Source organism: Microcebus murinus, chromosome 6 (assembly GCF_040939455.1).
Source record: "Microcebus murinus isolate Inina chromosome 6, M.murinus_Inina_mat1.0, whole genome shotgun sequence".
NCBI classification, from domain to species: domain Eukaryota; kingdom Metazoa; phylum Chordata; class Mammalia; order Primates; family Cheirogaleidae; genus Microcebus; species Microcebus murinus.
In genome coordinates, this window is record NC_134109.1 from 106,982,334 (window position 1) to 107,003,864 (window position 21,531).

General features: G+C 34.9%; 1 protein-coding gene across 11 annotated transcripts in view; it reads right to left on the bottom strand.

The window, feature by feature from the left end:
• Nucleotides 1-21,531, bottom strand: part of MYO9A (myosin IXA) — a 257,752-nt gene that overhangs the window by 91,482 nt on the left and 144,739 nt on the right. For all 11 annotated transcript variants that reach the window (XM_076004523.1, XM_076004524.1, XM_012768294.3 and 8 more), the window contains 3 exons: nt 20,352-20,427; nt 4,823-4,966; nt 3,430-3,469 (listed from right to left, as the gene is read on the bottom strand). In XM_076004523.1, the coding sequence (XP_075860638.1) occupies nt 3,430-3,469; nt 4,823-4,966; nt 20,352-20,427 (260 nt within the window). The remainder of the gene's footprint in view (nt 1-3,429; nt 3,470-4,822; nt 4,967-20,351; nt 20,428-21,531) is intronic.

The following is a 21,531-nucleotide window of genomic DNA, read 5'->3' on the forward strand; positions in this document are numbered from 1 at the left end:
ACAATGAGTCTGGCCAGAGACTCAAATCTTTGTGTCTATTCAAACTTCTGTTTTTGTTTTTTATTGCTCCCAGGAGATTAGGATGTACTAAGTTCTGTTGATACCTCAAGACACTTAAGAGAGAATCCAGGCCTTCTAGATATAGATGAAAAGGCTGAAGTATTAGATGTGTGTTCCAATTCCTTCTCCCTTAGGGGTAAAGTTGAGACCAGTTTATCTTCCACTATTCTCTGTACTAAGCCAGGGAGAGAATCTATGGCAAATACCTACTTTCCTCTCATCCTGGGAGGAAAGCCACTGAAAGTGGGCCCACAAAATGTCCAATTCTTTGTTTTGTGTGGTCTAGGAAAACTCAAGAAATTCACAGCCCCATCCTCGGCCAGAGCTAAGTGGTTAAGGAGGCCATACCTTGGGTGAGAGCTTTAGAAGTTGTGGTACTCAATGTGTGGACAACCTCCATCCAAGTAGAATCTACAGACCTAGCTTTATCACTGGAACACGCCAGGGTAAAAGGTTTGGTTAGTGCCCAAACTCCCATTGAGGTTCCCAAAGGTCTACAGTTTGCCCTGTTGGCTCCCAGATGCAAGCTAGATAGGAGCCCAATCCTCAAGGAGCCATTGGAAGAGTATGGAGACAAACCCTTTCCAGAAAGAAACTTGGGGATGTGTATGTTTTAGCTACTCCTCTGCACTGATCCTGGGAGATATAACCCCTGAAAATGTTTATTTAAAAGCATCTCTTTGTTTTGTTACTATGGCTGATATGTCCTATGACTTTATATGAAGCATCTACTGTTTTATGTAATTACTTTGAGATTCATTTATGTTGTTGCATTATCAATAGTTTATTACTCTTTATTAGTGAGTTATTTTCCATTGTATGGATATATCATAGTTTGTTTATCCATCTTCCTGTTGGTGAAAGTCTGAGTTGCTTCTAATTTTTGGCTATTATAAATAAAGCTGCTATAAACAAGAAGAAAGCAAACAAAGCAAAATAAAACAAACTAATCCAGAGCTATATTAACAGAGGGCTAAGAGCTGTTGGTCACATTTGTTATATGATTGTCTAATCATTCTGAATTATACTTATACCTATATATGTAAAAATAAAATATTCTGAATTATGCTTATATCAATAACATGAAGTACTAGAGATGCCATTAATACAACTGAATTTGAACACAGTAGCTATAAAAATTGTACAGCCGCATACAGTAACACTTCATATAGCAAGGTAAAAAAAAAAAATAAAAGATTACAAATCTCACCAAAAAAGCAAAAGGAAAAAATGTGTCAGGTTACTAAACAAACCATATACCATGTATATATGTATGTATACAAATAAGCCACAAATACATTCTAAACATTCTGGTAGCAAATATGAAGGAAAATACTAATTATTTATTGATGGCTAATCATTGACCTAACACACATCTTTAATCCTAATATATATTATCTCCCACACTGTAGATGAGGAGAGAAGTTAAGACAAGTTATGGTACTCCAAAAATCACAGAGCAATGAACTGATCCATAATGTGAATGCAAGTCAGTTTAAATCCAATGCCTATCCTCTCATAGGAAAGGCCCTCTCATAGGAAAGGCTCTCTGATATTGCCTTTCTAATAATAAATATTTATATTTGATTCATATTGCCTCTCTAACATTAAATATATACATTAGAATCTACAAGACATGCTAAAATAAAAATAAGTACATTTAATTTTAAAAAGACATACAAAGAGATGGGATTCCTATGATTAATTGGAATTATTTATTTCGGATGTATATAAAATATTTGTGTTAGCTACACTATGAAGCTTAGTGAGAAGTAATCCATTTAAGCAGAACAAAAAGAACAGTGCAAACAGTTAGGCCCACAGGTGACACCCAAATACTAAAAGACTGAAGAGACGGTAAAGGAAAACAAATGCACATATAAAGTTTTTGATATTAAATGTGTTCTCATTAGCTCTTTTCCTTTATATGTTTTCATAATAAGAACATAATTACAAACCACTCAAATTAATGTTCTTTGTGATTTAAAACATTATCCACCACCATCAGAAATCACATCAGCATTATGCTAAATTTTCTTTGGAAATGTAAGGTGACTTAATTAGAAAGGATAATAAAAGCAGATTCATTTTCTTGTTTCTTGAATTAGAGAATCACAGGAAAATTAATAGCTATTCGTTAGTTTTTTTTTAATTTTGAAATTAAGGTCCTCAACAAGGTTACAAGTGACAGGATTCCTTTTTCAGGAGGGTACAAGAGAAGGAAATGCTAACATTTTTCTTCCTTTAATAAACTCAATAAATAAATTTGAAATTCTGTCTCTCCATAAACAATACACATTGGGGTAGGTAAATTATAGTCCATGTGCCAAATCCTGCCTACTGTTTATAATAATATCTGGTTTATATGACTGAAAAAAAAAATCAAAAGAATAATTATTTCACCACATGTGAAAAATTACTTGAAATTCAAATTTCAGTGCCAGTAAGTAAAGTTTTATTAGAATGTAGTCACTCATTCAATTACACATTGTCTATAGCTGCATTTGTGCTACGACATCAGAGCCAAGCAATTAAAATAGAAACCACAGGGCTACAAAGACTATCTGTCCCTTTACAGAAAAACTTGGTAAACTCCTGTTATAGATGATGAGGATTAGGTAACACGAATTAAAAATTATTTTAAAATCAGATAAAATTCAGAATGTAATCTTAACCTGACTCAAGGAGAAATGAAAAGACCTTATGTAAAGAGATATAACTAAACGAAAATTTACATATACATTCAGAACTGATTAAAACACTAGAAAATAGTATATATCACAAATAAATATTTACCTGAACCATTAGGCTTGGCCATTTCCTAATAACGTAATTTCTAAAATAGATTCAACTAAGTGCACACAATTAGTCACTATCTTGGATATAAGTAAGGTATTTTTTCTCTTTGATTTATAAAGATGATTTATATCAGTAATAAAAAAATTACAGGCCGGGCGCGGTGGCTCACGCCTGTAATCCTAGCACTCTGGGAGGCTAAAGCAGGTGGATTGCTCAAGGTCAGGAGTTCAAAACCAGCCTGAGCAAGAGTAAGACCATCTCTACTAAAAATAGAAAAAAAATAATTGGCCAACTAAAAAAAAAAAATATATATATATATATATATATATATATATATATATATGTAAATAAAAATTAGCCAGGCATGGTGGCACATGCCTGTAGTCCCAGCTACTCAGGAGGCTGAGGCAGGAGGATCACCTGAACCCAAGAGTTTGAGGTTGCTGTGAGCTAGGCTGACACCATCACACTCTAGCCCGGGCAACAGAGTGAGACTCTGTCTCAAAAAAAAAAAAAAAAAAATTATATAGTAAGGTGCCAATAAAAATAAAATGTTTTCATAATACTCACCTTTGGAAGGGCAGGCTTAGATTTGAAGTTCTTGTTTCTCCTAAAGAGATAAATCATCCATTAAAAAAAAAAAAAAAACTATTGTAGAGAGGAATGATTTCAAGGTCTCCACTGAAACGACAGATTCTATACTCATATCTAAGAATGTAGGTCCTCTATATGAAAACACTATCTGATTCAACCAAGCAGGCACCTTTGGGAAGTAAGGGTAAGCAAGAAAAAGAAAAGGGGGGAAATGATACTTGCCCTATAATTTATTAACAGTTACAAGCAGACCTAGGCCTGATGATTAGTAGCTTAATATTGTATTCTAAGCTACAGGTTCATTTTCTTGGGTGTTAATATGGGCTCAGCTTTCTTATACCTCCAGAAGACTAATTTCTGTCATTTCAAGATTTTAAATGAGACGACTCAATTTCACAGATTTTTAAAAATGTGCTTGCCAATGAAATATAATCTTCCATTTTTGATAATTAGAAATTCTTCTCTTCAACTTTTTTTCTTATTTAAAACTCAATAGCATACTTAAATCAAGTCTTTTTTATTTTATTTTTCATTTTTTTATGGCTTCAGAAAGAGAGAATAAAGCCCAATCCTTATAAATATGGGCTGTAAAGTGAAAAGACCTGGGCTAGAATCTAAGGTCTACCACCTACTACTCTTTAAGCCTTGGTTTCATTATGTAATAATATAAAATGAGGATGACAATATCACCTGCCACTTACAGCTGCTGTGAGACTTAAATGAGTTAACATACATTTCTGCAGTAAAGCAAGACAAAAATTGAGCTTATTAATATTATTAAGTGATGATTTAGACAGGGATTAAGGAATACAATTCAATCACACTTCTAGCTAGTGTTAAAAAAATATGCTTGGGAAGTGTCTGAAACATGTTAATGCTAATAACTAATAACTTCCTGGTCCATCAAGCACAGTCTATATCCTCAGACCAGTTCTAGCAAGATTAGGTAGGTGTTATATACCACTACATATGATCCCATTCACCGTTTACAGGGAAATTTCCTGCCCAATTTGTTAGGACTGCCAGAATTGAAAAACAATTGGAGTAAAAACTGGAAATCTTAAAAAGTACTAAAAGTTTTTTCTTTCTCCCAAAGTAGGGTCTGTTAAAGACCAATAAAGAATCATCTCCATAATAAATACATTCAACCATGATTCTCCTGGTACTATTGGGAATGGGTGGTGGGGGAAATCAACAAAAACACTAGCAAGAGTTCCATTGCTCTACTACCTAAATACTTTTGAGTATTATTTCAGTCAAAATTCTACACATGAAAATAACACTTCACTATCTCCCATCTTAATTTTCTTTAGCCAGAAATTGTAAACTAGTCATAAAAAAGCAATCCACATTATTGATCAATACTGACGTGAGAATTCCATGGGCTCTCTCCAGGAGTTTGCTGCTAGCTGAATTTGCAAATATCCCATCTTTATCAAGCAAGGAGGTGGTACTTGATAGTCTGCTCTGGCGAATCCCAGTTCTGCCATTCCAGGGAATATCAAATGTATCACTGTGAAAAATATAGTATAAATTTGCTTTAGTTAATCAAGACATCTCTAATTTACAATATATTGCTTGAAAAAGTAAAATAAAACTTTTAAAACCAGAGTTAAAATTTAGAAAAAAATTATAAACCAGCAAAAACTGATTTTATCAGAATGATAACCAATCAACTGGGACTACCCTTTTACTTATTCAAAACAAAAAATTCCTAAGGATTTTGGCATATTTACATATAAATGTGCATGTCATGCAGATGAAATCTTCAAATATGTTATCATTCAATAATCAACAAATAATATAATGTATTAAAGTATAACAGCTTTTCTCTTTGTTAGATTTTAGAACTTGCAAATGCTACTGCATGAATTTGTAATCCAAATAGGTTATTCCATCCTATAAGATTTCTAACTTCCTCCTAAAAGGTCTCCTGCACACACACACTCACTACTCACATGCCCACCAAAGTTACCAAGCTCCTATTATGGGTTGAGCACTATTCTAGGCACCAGAGATATAGGAATGAACAAAACAGATACAATTATTCAGAGTTAACGGAGGGTTTTCCAGGCAAAGATTGTAGAGACCAACAACAAATAAACAGATAAAGAAAATGTGGCATATATATACAATAGAATATTATTCAATCATAAAAAAATAAAATTCTGTCATTTGTGACAACATGGACAAATCTAGAGGACCATTATGTTAAGTGAAATAACTCATATACAGAAAGACAAATATCGCAGGATCCCACTCACATGTAAAATCTAAAATTGCTGGTCTCATAGAAGTAGTGAATAAAACAGTGGTTACCACAGACTAGGGTATAGGAACAGGTTAGTCAACAACTACAACAATAAATTTTTTACAGTGATACATAGCTAAATAGTAGGAATAAGTTCTGGTCTTCCACTGCAAAGTGGGGTGACTACAGTTAACATTAACAAAAAGATATTGTATAACTGGCTGCGGTAGCTCATGCCTGCAACTCCAGCACCTTTGGGAGGCCCAGGCAGGACGATTGCTTGAAGTCAGGAGTTCAAGACCAGCCTGAGCAAGAGTGAGACCAAAACCCCACCGAATCACATACTTGAAATGGGTCAAATTTTGGGGTATGTAAATTATGTCTCAGAGAATCTGCTTAAAACAGGGGCTCAGGAATCAGCAATGCTGGAGCTAAAATACAATATAACAATGGCTTTAAAATTCTATCAAATGGTGTTAAGGTTCACTAGGGATTCGGGGGGCGGAGGGGACCCAATCTTAGGGATGTGGCAAGCATTTGAGGGGAAGGGCATAACTCGAACCCTTCTTAGGGAGAGGCAAAGATATACAATGTAACTAAAATGTCAAAAACAAAAAACAACAACAACAAAAAATACTTTTCATCTAGTGGTGGGCAGGTGGAAGAGGGGAAGAGGAGAAGGGTGTGTACTTACATAATGTGTGCAGTGCGTACCACCGGGGGATTGGACACGCTTGAATCTCTGGCACATGGGAAAGAGGGAGGGAGGCAGGGGCAATATTTGCAACCCTAACAATATTTGTACCCCCATAATACGATGAAATCAAAGGAAGAAAAAAAAATTCTGAAGAAAAATTATTTCCAACCAAGAGTTCTATGTATAGCCAAATCATTAATCACATGTGAGGGCAGAATAAACATATATTTAGATATGGAAGAACCAAAACATTTTCTTCCTATATAAAGTTTCTCAGAGAGTTACTGGATGAAATACTCTATAAGAGTAACAAAGTAGAACTAAAAGAGGAAGAAATAGTATAGAAAATAGTTGATGCAAAACAGAAGAATGATAACAAAATACCCAATATAAAGATAAAGAAAGCAATCAATATGACAGCTATGCAGTAGATCTAGACAATAAATCTTTCAGGTTGGTACAGATAAAAAAAAAAAAAAAACAGTAGAGCTTTCTATGAGAAACTTCATTTTCTTTCTATGAGAAACTTCATCTGTAGATGAAGGCATCTACAGATGCCTTCACAGGAGGCATCTGTAAGTGACCAGAGAATTTCCAACAATTATAAAGATCAGCCTGAGGATGAAATAGTGACAGGCACATATGAAATTTTAGAAGAAAATCTAGATGAATATATGACTTGGGACAAGAGAAAAATTGCTTAAATAAGTTATAAAGTGGACAAACCATAGAGAAAAAATGAATATATTTAATTATATTATTAAGTGTAAGAATTTCTGTTCATTAAAGAAATTGAATTATAAGCAACAAATGGGGAGAAAGTATTTATAACATATAACTGAAATGGAACTAGTACACAAAATTTATGAAGAGTATTTTTAAAAACTATGGGTATATATATACTGGTATAACCATTTTGAAAAGCAATTTTAGATTATTTCACAAAACTAACACATACCTATGTTATTGAACTAGCAATTTCACAACTAAGTATATATCCTAAAGGTTTAATAATAAGTAAACTAGAATACTATATGAGCATGTTTAAAGGAGCAACATTTGTAATAGTAAAAACGCTGGTAAACATCCACATGCCCAATGACATGAGAATGGACAAATCGACTGTGGTATACTAATGACAAGTAATTTTTTTTATTGCAGTAAAATATACATAACATAAATTTTACCATTTTAATAATTTTAAGTTTATAATTCAGTGACATTAAGTAAATTCACGATGCTGTACAAATATCTCCAACATGTATCTCTAGGACTTTTTCATCATGTCAGAATGAACCTCTGTACTCATTAAGCAATAAACACCTGAATACCATGCAACTTGTTCTGCACCATTCTTTTTATTTTATGGTAAAATGTATCTAACATAAATGTATCTAACCATTTAAACTACTTTCAAGTGTATAATTCAGTAGCATTAAGTACATTTTACACTGTTGTGAAACTGTCAAAACTATCTCTAGGCCCCACCGACCACCTGAGGCACTAGAGTGCCTCTCCAGAGGAACAAGAACTAGATACAAGACCCAAAATCAACAGTATAGCCTGTTCCTCCAAGCAAGCCCCACCTAATGAGAGGGAGGAAATTCTGCACACGATTTCCACAGTACCTACTAACTCATCAAACAGGCTGTGATAGAATTTCACCCACAAATACTACTTATCAGCTCAGAGACTAAACAGGGAGTGTCAATACCCAAACAAAAACCTAAAGGAAAGAAACAACAACTGATCCAGATGGGAGTAAATTAGCAAAGGAACTCCGGAAATATAAAGAACCAAACAGAAAATACACCCCCAAAGAGGAGTACCAGTCCCTTAGAAATGGACATCAACAAAAATCAGGCAACCAAAATAACAGAAGAGGAATTTCAAATGTGGATCATAAGAAAATTCAACAACCTGCAAGAACAACTGGATAACCAACACAAAGAAAACACAAGAAGACTCCAGGACTGGAACAAAAATTCATCAAAGAAATTGAAACAATAAAGAAAAGTCTAACTGAACTCCTGGAAATGAAGAATCAATTCAGGAAACTACAGAACACAGTGGAAAGCCTCAAGAACAGGGTAGATCAAACAGAAGAAAGAATCACAGAGACTGAAGATAACACCTTCCAATTAAATAAATCAGTCACAGAGATAGAGCAGAGAAACAAGAGAAAAGAGCAAAGCCTACAAGAGATGTGGGATTATGTGAAAAAACTTAATGTGAAGGTTATAGAGTTACCCAAACAGGAAGAAGAAAACACTCAAGGGTTGGACAAGCTATTTGAAGATATAATAGAGGAAAATTTCCCAGGCCTTGCTCAAAATCTTGATATACAAGTACAAGAAGCTCAGAGGACCCCTGGGAGATTCAATGCAAACAGGAAGACATCACTACATGCAGTCATCAGACTGACCAAAATATCAACTAAAGAGGCCCTTTTAAGAACTGTAAGGCGAAAGAAGCAAGTTACATACAAAGGAAAGTCAATCTGAATAACGCCAGACTTCTCTACTGAAACTTTACAGGCAAGAAGACATGAGGGCTCCACTCTCACTCCTATGAAACAAAACAATGCCCAGCCTAGAATCTTATTCCCTGCAAAACTAAGTTTTGTATACTAAGGAGAAACCAAGACATTCTCAGATGAGCAAAGACTGAGGGAATTCACCAAGAAAAGACAAGCCATTCAAGAAGTACTCAAAACAATATTACCCGACAAATCAACACAACACACACTCATGAATGTAAATCTACTCAAAAGCTAAAGATCAAAGCCCAGAAACCACAATGGCTCAAGAGAGAAAACAAAGCAACAAAGTTCAACCCAAAATAATGAACAGAAATCTGCCCCACCTATCAGTTATCTCAATAAATATGAATGACTTGAACGCCCCACTCAAGAGACATAGGCTGGCCGAATGGATAAAAAAATACAAGCCAAGTGTCTGCTGCCTTCACGAAACACATCTAACCTGCAAGGATGCAATTAGACTAAAGATAAAGGGGTGGAGAACAAATGGAAGCCAAAAGAAAGATGGTATGGTGGTGCTGACTACAAGTTTTTAAATCAAAAAAAGTAATAAAAGACAAAGAGGGTCACTATATAATGGTGAAGGGTACAGTTCGACAAGAAGACATAACAATTCTAAATATATATGCACCCAACCTTGGTGCACCCAGATTCATAAAGCAACCTCTACTTGATCTAAACAAATGGATAAACCACAACACCATAATAGTTGGAGACATTAACACTCCACTGATAGCACAGGACAGATCCTCCAGACACAAAGTCAACAAAGAAATAATGGACTTAAACAGAACTCTAGAACAAAGGGCCTGACTGACATTTACAGGACGTTCTACCACAAAACCACTGAATATACATTCTTCTCATCAGCTCATGGGTCATTCTCTAAGATTGACCACATCCTAGGACACAAAGCACGTCTCAAACAATTTAAAAAAATAGAAATCATACCATGTATCTTTTCAGACCACAATGGAATAAATGTAGAAATCGATCCTAACATGAGTCCTCATTTCTACACAAAGTCATGGAAACTAAACAACATTCTGCTGAATGATCACTTCATAAATGAGGAAATAAAGATGGAAATCAAAAGATTCTTTGAACTAAACAACAAAGGTAACATAAGTTACCAAAACCTGTGGGACACAGATAAAGCAGTCCTGAGAGGAAAGCTTATTTCCATAAATACCTGTATCCAAAAGTCGAAAAGATCACAAATAGACAACCTAATGAATCGCCTCAAAGAGCTGAAAAAAGAAGAACAGACCAACCTCAAACCCAGCAGAAAAAGTGAAATCATTAAGATCAAATCAGAACTAAATGAAATTGACAACACGGGAACTATATGGAAGATTAATAAAACAAAAAGTTGGTTCTTTGAAAAAATAAACAAAATTGACACACCACTGGCTAGACTAACAAAAAGCAGAAAAGAAAAATCTCTAATAAGCTCCATCAGGAACAATAAAGGAGAAATTACAACTGATGCCACGGAGATACAAGATATAATTTATGAATACTACAAAAACGTTTATCCACACAAACTGGAAAATATGGAGGAAATGAACAATTTCTTAGAAACACACAGCCTACCTAGACTCAACCAGGAAGAAATAAAATTCCTGAACAGACCAATATCAAGTACTGAAATTGAATCAGCAATAAAAAAACCTTCCTAAAAAGAAAAGTCCCAGACCAGATGGTTTCACACCCGAATTTTACCACACCTACAAAGAACTGGTGCCTACCCTGCAGAAATTATTCCACAACATTGAGAAAGATGAAATTCTCCCCAACACATTTTATGAAGCAACCATAACCCTGATACCAAAACCAGGAAAGGATGCAACAAAAAAAGAAAACTACAGACCAATACCCCTTATGAATATAGGTGCAGAAATTCTCAACAAAATCCTAGCAAATCGAATCCAGGTGCTTGCCAAGAAAATTATCCATCACAACCAAGTGGGCATCATCCCAGGGATGAGGGATAGTTTAGCATATGCAAATCTATAAATGTAATTCACCATATAAACAGAGGCAAAAACAAAGACCATATGATCCTCTCAATAGATACAGAGAAAATTCAACAAAATTCAACACCCTTTTATGATAAGAATGCTCAACAAAATAGGCATAGACGGGGCTTACCTAAAAATGATACAAGCCATATATGACAGACCCACAGCAAATATCATACTGAATGGGGAAAAATTGAAAGCATTCCCACTTAGAACTGGAACAAGGCAAGGTTGCCCACTATCTCCACTTCTGTTCAACACAGTGCTGGAAGTCCTCACTACAGCAATCAGACAAGAGAGTGGAATTAAGGGCATCCAAATGGGAGCAGAAGAGATCAACCTCTCACTCTTTGCTGCTGACATGATATTATACCTAGAAAACCCCAAGGATTCAACCAAGAGACTCGAGACTCCTTGATCTGATAAATGAATTTGGAAAAGTCTCAGGATACAAAATCAATACACAGAAATCAGAGGCATTCATATATGCCAACAATAGTACAAGTGAGAACCAAATCTAAGACTCAATTCCCTTCCAAATAGCAACAAAGAAAATAAAGTACCTAGGAATATATTTAACTAAGGAGGTAAAAGACCTCTACAGGGAGAACTATGAAACACTGAAGAAAGAAATAGCAGAGGATGTAAACAGATGGAAGAATATACCATGCACATGGGTCAGCAGAATCAACATTGTTAAAATGTCTATACTACCCAAAGTGACCTACACAGTCAACACAATCCCTATCAAAATACCATCATCATTTTTCACAGATATAGAAAAAATAATTTTACGCTTCATATGGAACCAGAGAAGACCCCGTATAGCAAAATCAATCCCAGGCAATAAAAACAAAATAGGAGGTATCAATCTACCAGATTTCAAACTATACTACAAGGCTATAGTCATTAAAACAGCTTGGGACTGGCACAAGAACAGGGACATTGACCAGTGGAACAGAACAGAGAACCCAGATATAAAACCATCCTCATATAGCCAACTAATCTTCGACAAACCAGATAAAAACATCCACTGGGGAAAAGAATCCTTATTCAATAAATGGTGTTGGGAAAACCAGATAGCCACATATAGAAGACTGAAACAGAACCCACACCTTTCACCTCTCACAAAAATCAACTCATGCTGAGTAACACACTTGAACATTACGTGTGAAACTATTAGAATCCTAGAGGAAAATGTTCGAAATACTCTTCTAGACATTGGCCTAGGCAAAGAATTTATGAAGAAGTCCCCAAAGGCAATCACAGCAGCAACAAAAATAAATAAATGGAACATGATGAAATTAAAAAGCTTCTGCACAGCCAAAGAAACTGTCAAGAGAGCAAACAGACAACCCACAGAATGGGAGAAAATTTCCGCAAGCACACATCCAATAAAGGGCTAGAATCTATTTAGAACTCAGGAAAATCAGCAAGAAAAAATCAAACAACCCTACTAAAAAGTGGGCAAAGGACTTGAAGAGAAATTTTTCACAAGAAGACAGAATAAAGGCCAACAAACATAAGAAAAAATGCTCAATATCTCTAATCATCAGGGAAATGCAAATCAAAACTTCAATGAGATATCACTTATGTCCAGTAAGAACGGCCTTTATCAAAAAGTCCCCAAACAATAAATGTTGGCGTGGATGCAGAGAGTTAGGAACACTCATATACTGCTGGTGGGACTACAAATTGGTTCAGCCTGTGTGGAAAGCAATATGGAGATACCTTAAAGCGATACAAGTAGATCTACCATTTGATCCAGCATCTGGGCATCCACCCAAAAGATCACTACTGGGCATCTACCCAAAAGATCAAATGACACTCTACAAATGGGACACCGCACTCAAATGTTTATAGCAGCACAGTTCACAATCACAAAGGTGTGGAAACAACCCAGGTGCCCATCAATACATGAGTGGATTAATAAAATGTGGTATATGTATACCATGGAGTACTATTCAGCTTTAAGAAACAATGGTGATATGGCATCTCTTGTATGTTCCTGGATAGAGCTGGAACCCATTCTACTAAGCGATGTATCTCAAGAATGGAAAAACGGGGGAGGGAGGTAAAGGGCATTTATTGAAACCTTAAAATCTGTACCCCTATAATATGCCGAAATAAAAAATAATGCAAAAAAATAAAATAAAAGAATGGAAAAACAAGCACCACATGTACTCACAAACAAATTGGTATTAACGGATCAACACTTAAGTGGACATATAGGAATAACATTTATCGGTATCTGGCGGGTGGGGGTGGCATGGGCAATATATGTAACCTTAACATTTGTACCCCCATAATATGCTTAAATAAAAAATTAAAAAATTATCTCTAGACCTTTTCCCCAAAATTAATCTCTATATTGATTAAACACTAACTCCTCATTCTTCCCTAATGTCATACAATTTTATACAGCAACTAAATAGACAAAACTACAAGCAGCAGGTGAACAAATCCTAGATGCATTTTACTGAAGGAAAAGAAAGTCACAGAAGACTATATGCTATATATTAATATTTCTGTAAAACTCAAAAATAGAAAAGCTAAACAATTTATCACTTAGAAAAACACACATTTATTGTAAAATTATTTTTTAAGCAAGGGAATGATAAATAAATAAATAAATAAATAAATAAATAAATAAATAAATAATTTGAGCAAGTGGACTCAGTGAAAAAAATAAATAAAAAGCAAGGGAATGATAAAAAGAAAATTCTGAATAGTAGCTATCTGTGGGGAGGAAGGAAGGGGAATAATCAGAGAGTAACACAAATAATCAGAGAGTAACACAAACACATAGCTACAACAGTATTAGTAATCTTCTGGCTCTGAAATTGGTTGGAAGGTTCATTTTGTTAGTATGCTTTCTAATGTGCATGTATGTTTTGTATATTCTCCTGCATCAAAAGCTACATCAACACTCTGGGAGGCCGAGGCAGGTGGATCATTTTGAGCTCAGGAGTTTGAGACCAGCCTGAGGAGACCCTGCCTCTACTAAAAAAAATAAGAAAAAAATTAGCTAGACAACTAAAAATATACGTAGAAAAAATTAGCTGGGCATGGTGGTGCATGCCTGTAGTCCCAGCTACTGGGGAAGCCCAGGCAGTAGGATTGCTTAAGCCCAGGATTTTGAGGTTGCTGTGAGCTAGGCTGACTCCATGGCACTCTAGCCTGAGCAACAGAGTGAGACTCTGTCTCCAAAAAGAAAAGCAACATTAACATATAAAGAAAAGAGTAAACAGGAACTTCTCATTAAACATGTATTTTGGATATTACTTACGCACCATTTCAAATCCTCTTAGTCTCAGTTCTTATTCTAGCCACTCCTGCTGCAAACAGTGCTGTCAGTAATTCCAACACACCTTGCCCAGTTTCAAACAGATGCTACTGACAGCATCAGTTTTAGACTATAGATACTTGCCTCTTTGCAAGTTTGGGCTCAGTATTTACATATGCATAACCCTGTAGGGCAGGCAACCCTTGGAGCAATGGATAAATCATCCCTCCTTTCTTCCCTAAGGCAAATATAGATGGCCCTGAGACACAAATCACAAGGCTCCCCAGCTGGTCCCTCAGGGTATACCAACTGGTACCCAATTCAATCATGCATTCTTGCATGGGTTTTCCAACCTTTCCTTTTTTATTTCCATATCCCTCACTCCTGCTCCCCAGGATCACATTCTTAAATAAGCTGCATTCCTAAACTAGAATTACTTGGTCTCTGCTTAAGGGAAATTTGTATTAAGCTTCCATTGCATATTAAACTCAATTGTCTATTTCTGCTCCCACCTGAAAAACTCCTAAAAAGATAAGTAAAAAATTATAAGTTCACCAGAACAAAGAGTGAGAAAGAAGACTGTAAAAGACAGGTGAAGTAAAAGTTTAAAAGTGGATGGGCATGTAATAAAAGATTTAGTAAACCTGAACAAGTTGAAATCTAAGTTTATACGTATGTGAAAATCAGAGAAGGGGGTTATATATGTATATATGTGATCGAGAATATTTGTGCTTGTGTGTATGTAGATGCAAGGGTTGGGAGAGATGACTAAAATAACAAGATACATGTGGATTCTCCTTTAAAACTCTGAAAAGACTCAGGTTTTAGCAATAACTGTACCACTGCACAGGTGCTGCGGAATGGGGCTAAAAACAGGAAGATGGGTTGAATCCAATATAGTCCATAATTTTTATACAGTCATATTAGATTCTCCCCCCCCCTTTTTTTTTAAGACAGAGTCTCACTTTGTTGCCCAGGCTAGAGTAAGTGCCGTGGCGTCAGCCTAGATCACAGCAACCTCAATCTCCTGGGCTCAAGCAATCCTCCTGCTTCAGCCTCCCGAGTAGCTGGGACTACCAGCATGTGCCACCATGCCCGGCTAATTTTATATATATTATATTTTTAGTTGATCAATGAATTTCTTTCTATTTTTGGTAGAGACAGGGTCTTGCTCAGGCTGGTTTCAAACTCCTGACCTGGAGCAATCCACCCGCCTCAGCCTCCCAGAGTGCTAGGATTACAGGCATGAGCCACCACCATATAGATCCTCTCTTAATTTTCCTTACCACAGATTCACATCAGTGTATGCCCACCACCACTACCCATTCCATGACATCAAATCTTGCTAGAATTACCAGTCTCCCGAAATCCATTCTAGTGCCTCTGCAGATTATTCTCCATAAAACAACCATAGATTCTTCTGAAATATGAGTCAGTCCTCTTCTTAAAATCATTAAATAACTTCTCATTCTTAAAAGGAAGTTTAAGCTCTCCAACATGACTATCAGCCCTACATGATCTAGACCATGACTATTTTTCTCTCTAGAATCACTTTTCATTACTTCTCTCTTCATACACATACTCTTTTAATTCTTCATAAATGCCATGCTTTCTTTTTGTCTCAGACCTTCATACACAGTGCTCTTCTACCAGGAATGCATTGTTTTCCTTTTGAGAGGGCTTACTATTATTCTTACACAGATAACAGTTTAAAAGATCTTTTCTCTGAAAAATCTGTTTGATGCATCTGGCATCCAATTCTCAAAAACATTCAATTCTCAAAACAGCATCAAAATCAAAAATTAAATTAAGTAGTCCTTATATGTTGTCATAGCATCCTGTATTTCTTTATAAGATAGATATAATAAGTGATATTATCAAAGTATCAATTTTCCAATTTCCACCACATGACCTGGCATTAAGTATTTGTTAAATAAACAAATGATCTACCAGAACTGTAAGTTGTATTTGTCTTCGTTTATCACTTTATTAATATTTTTCTCTCAAGAATAATTTGATTATTAGGGATGAATGTAACATGCAAATAATACCCAACTAATGAACCCATTAATTTTTTTAATTAAACAAAAACCTGACATGAGGATATTAAAAATGGACAAATGGCATTTAGGATAACAGACCCTGTATTTTAAAATGAAAAACCACAAAAGGGCCTTTTGAAATGATTATGTATTATTTAATGTTTTAAATTTCTACTAAAATATTAATATCAGTTCATAATTCTTATAATTGATTACAACATAAACTGCTAATCACATATACCCACTTACTTTTTCTTTGTAGAGGCAAGATCTCGCCATTTTGCCCAAGCTAGTCACCAACTCCTGGCCTCAAGTGATCCGCCCACCTCGGCCTCACGAGTAACTGGTACTATAGGCACAAGCCACCAGTCTTGGCTAATTTTTAACTTTTTTTTATTATTTAGAGACGAGGGTCTCACTATGTTGTCCAAGCTTGTCTTGAAGTCCTAGCCTCAGTGATCCTCTTGTCTCAGTCTCCCAAAATGTTGTGATTACAGGCATGAGCCACCATGCTGAGCCACCTACTTATATTAACATTCAAGTTCTGCATTTTTCCCAGAAGATATGGTATCCAAAATACGTACTAAGACAAAAGGAAATGATATGAGAGCCATCTAACTATAACATATGAGAAATCACTCCACACTGTTTTATGTGACATCAAATCATATTGGTTCTAAAAGAACCTTAAAATTCATTCATTTTTATAGATCATGTGAAATGTGCTCATTTCTAAAACAACTCTAGCAATAAATTATTATACTAATATTTCAAACTAAAAAGTATTTACTTCTGTTCTCATTATTGAATATTATAACATGATGTCTCAGGTGGTAAGCAGTCATTTACCCAGATCAACAGGAAAAGTTGAATTTAAACAGAAATAATGATTTAGACAGTGAGTTTATTTTTGTATTAAGAATAGAAATCACTATCTAAAACATACTGCATAGCCAATTCTTAAAAAATAAGCCTTTCTCAGTCCTTAATATGTGGATATCAATATATTGTACAAAGTCCCAAAAAATCATGCCCATAACCCAAGAGTTTTCATGAGGCTTATTCTTGTTCCTCAGTGCCCTAGGATTAGCATAATAGTATGACACACACAATTTAATTATAAAACCTACCAAATTTCTACAATGTACAAAATTCATTATGTACTTATTGACAATAAATTCTGATGAGACACACTCCTATCTCCTCCTAGACAACAAGTTTGCAAAGATATTTTCTTCCAGTATGGGCTGGTCTATTTTATTCCTCAAACATCCCACTCTACAACTATTCACTTTCATGGGCTTTTTCCACCTAGAAATAAATGCATCATTGCCTAATGAGGCAGTCTTTTTAGGACTGTCATACAAGGGTCTGCTCAGAAGATAGTTTAGTGCATTTACCATCTCTGCTTCATGATATGTATGCATAAATTCTGTACTTTTTCTTGAATCATATTTTGACACAAACACATTTGTTTCCACTTTATAACCTCTTATCAAGGCTGGGGACAGTGGCTCATGCCTGTAATCCTGGTACTCTAGGAGGTCAAGGTGGGAGGGTCGCTTGAAGTCAGGAGTTTGAGACCAGCCTGAGCAAGGGTGAGACCCCATCTCTACTAAAAACAGAAAAAAATAACTAGGCGTGATGGTATGCGCCTTTAGTCCCAGCTACTCAGGAAACTGAGGCATTGCTTAAGCCCAGGATTTTGAGGTTTCTGTGAGCTAAGCTGATGCTACAAAACTCAAGCCTGGGCAACAAAGTGAGACTCTGCCTCAAAAAAAAAGATTAACTAACTTAAAAAAAAAGAAATAAATAACCTCTTACCAAAATTCACCTGTCTTCTCAATTTTAATGAAAGTTTTACCTCTTACTCGAGGAATACGTGTATCAGCTAAAACTGCTTTCCATGTCACTGCTTTAATATAGACGATATCAAATACCCAATCTTAGTCCTAGATCACCACTAAATTGGACATACAATTCTTTTACTCACTCAAAACTTTTACTTTAGATTAAGTATCATTAATTTTGTAGAATTCTTCACTTACCTCATTAATCCTACCAGTTGATTAAGGGGTTATTTTTTATTTAAAAAAACAGCTTTTACCATTTCATAACAATTAGTAAGTATGAAGGCACTAATTGACTAGTTGCAAAACCCCTGCCTCAAAGGGTACTTATTTCAATGATCACTTCTAAATAGGTGAGAAAGCCACTGCTAAATATATAACAAAGGTTTTTTGTGCGTTTTCATAAAGTGATCACCTACATTCCCATAAAATACAGCTGATAACTTTGGGAAGTGAAAAAAAATAGTCCTCATACTTTAAGAACCTGCTATCAGAATAAAATGAAGAAACAAAAAAAATTTCTGAGGTTTAGTGAGTTTATATGACTCTTTATGACCCACTAAGAGGAAAATTCTACAGGGAAGGCCCTAAAGGCTCCACTTAGTAGCTATAAGCTAATGATATATAGGTGATTTGATTTTACAAATATCTATTATTCTGTCATCTTCCTCTTCTCTACTATTTTCTCTAAAATAGGTCTAAAATAAATTCACCAATGCAGGCTGGGTGTGGGGGCTCATGCCTGTAATCCAAGCACTGTGGGAGGATGACCTGAGTCCAGGAATTCAAGCTCAGCCTGAGCAACACAGCAAGACCTCGTCTCTACACAAAAATTTAAAAATTGACAGGGCATGGTAAGGCATGTCCGGTCCTAGCTACTAAGGAGGCTGAGGCAGGAGTATCGGTTGAGCCCAGGAATTTGAGGTTACGTGAGCTAGGATCACAGCACTGCACTCCAGCTCAGGCAACAGAGGGAGACCTTGTCTCAAAAAAACAAATTCACCAATGCAATAAATATGATCTGAAGAAACTCTTATTAAGACTGCTAGCTGGCCTTTTCCTGATAACATTACTTCAATATCATTTATCTTTTTTTATTGTATACAAAAGGAAAGAATGAAGCTTATGTAACCAAGATCCCTGTAAAAAGGTTTGTCGTAAATAAGCTTATATACCTATCTTTACAAAATTAGTTTATGGACCAGGAGCAGTGGCTTACACCTATAATCCTTGCACTCTGGGAGGCTGAGGTGGGAAGATCACTTGAGGTCAAGAGTTCTGAGCAAGAGAAAGAGCCTGTCTATACAAAAAATAGAAAAAATTAGCCAGGCATGGTGGCAAACGTCTGTAGTCCCAGCTATTCAGGAAGTTGAGGCAGAAGGATCGTTTGAGCCCAAGAATTTGAGGTTGTAGTGAGCTGCCATGGCACCACTGTACTCTAGCCACCAGGGCAACAGAGTGAGACTCTGTCTCAAAAAAAAAAATTCTTTTTAAATGATTACTGAATTTATGCCTTCATTTTAATCACAGATCACCCAAATTACCAGAATTACCAAGGTATTAAGAAACTTAATTCTCTTGATGATGTTTAAAATGTAGTCAGCACACTCTAGAAACTAAACAATGCTTCTGGTCATATTAATTACAACCTTTATTAAATGGTATAAATGAAGGACAGAAAAACTTTATTTATAAACTCAGAAAATTATTTGTATTTGCTATTATCAAATTGCACTCAATAATTCTTCACTGAAAATGGTAAAAGTAAACTTTGGTAATCATAATCACCAAAAAAATGTATTGGATTGTTTGATGTAAATCACACTATTCAATTATTACTTGCCAATAATATTTCTCCACAGAAAGAAGCAGAATAACCCTTAAATATTGCAAAAGTCATAAAATACAAGAAGGATCTCAGCAATTAAAATATATGTTTAAAATTATTCTGAGGATACTTTAAAAAAATTGTACAGCCATTTTACCAAAAGCAAACTTTAAAAAAATTGTACAGCCATTTTACCAAAAGCAATCATAGACAAGTTTTGTTAACTCTAACTCACTAATTTGTTATTATAAAGGCTATAAGAAATAAAAAACAAACCAAGCCTGACTTTCTTCATACTTTTAAAGTCACAAAAATATTTATAAAAATGCTAGTTATTTCTTCTATACTTTCTTGAAATCATAAAACAAACACACTTACTATTGGTTTTTTTCATTTAGAGTATTCATGCCCTGAAGATCAGAAAGAGGTGTTCTAGGATTTTTCCGAGTTATACCTAGGGAGAAAAAAAAAAAAAAAAAAAAAAACTCAGAATTTTTCAGAGCAATGCTAAGAAAAACTAAACATGACAATTTTTCTAAAGGTAAGTGAAATTAATGTACTTTAATAGTAAATATTTGCTAAATATATCAGAAACATCTAAATCATCTGAACCAAGTTCCATAACCATCATTTACAAAACTGACTTAGTTAAGAATGAAGCCAATTAGGAAATTTAATAATGAACTCTTTTATTTCTTCTTTCACTTAAACAATAAATTTAGGAAGTATACAAAGGTCATTTCTTATTTTGATATTATAAAAAATTTTAATATGACCCCTCTCCATCATTTTTGAGTAATAAATATATTGGTGACATGGATTATATATTTTAGAGATCAGTTAATCTCACAGATAAATACAGTAAGCATCAAAGGCAAACTGGTTCCATAAAAGTAAGTTACTAATATTTAAAAACTACTATTTTCTTCAAATCAAATGATACATTCAATCTATATAAGCAGAAAGTTATTAATTTCTATAGGATACATATATACACAAACATTTAACATAGGTAAGATACATTGGCAATGAAGACGTAAAAGTATCTTTATTCAAGATGATATGATCTTCTATGCAGAAAATCCTAAGGAATACAAAAAAATCTACTAGGACTAATAAATGAGTTCAGCAAAATTACAGGAAACAAATTAGCATACAAAATCTATTGTATTTCTATACAATAAAAACAAATATTCTGAAAATGAAATTAAAAAAAACAATTCTGTTAATAGGAATAAATTTAACAAAAAAGTACAAAATGTCTAACTGAAAAGTACAAAATATCATTAAAAAAATTAGAGAAGACCCAACTAAATGGAATACCATCCACGTTTGTGAATTGGAAAACATAATATTGTTAAGATGTCAATGGTCCCCAAATGGATCTATAGATCAATGTAATCTTTATTAAAATCCCAGCTACCGTGTTTCCCCAAAAATAAGACAGGGTCTTATATTTAGTTTTCCTCAAGAAGCCACCCTAGATCTTATTTTCAGGGGATGTGTTATATTCCCCTCAAAGCTTCAGCTTGCAGCACTCACAGAATGGCCGGGACCT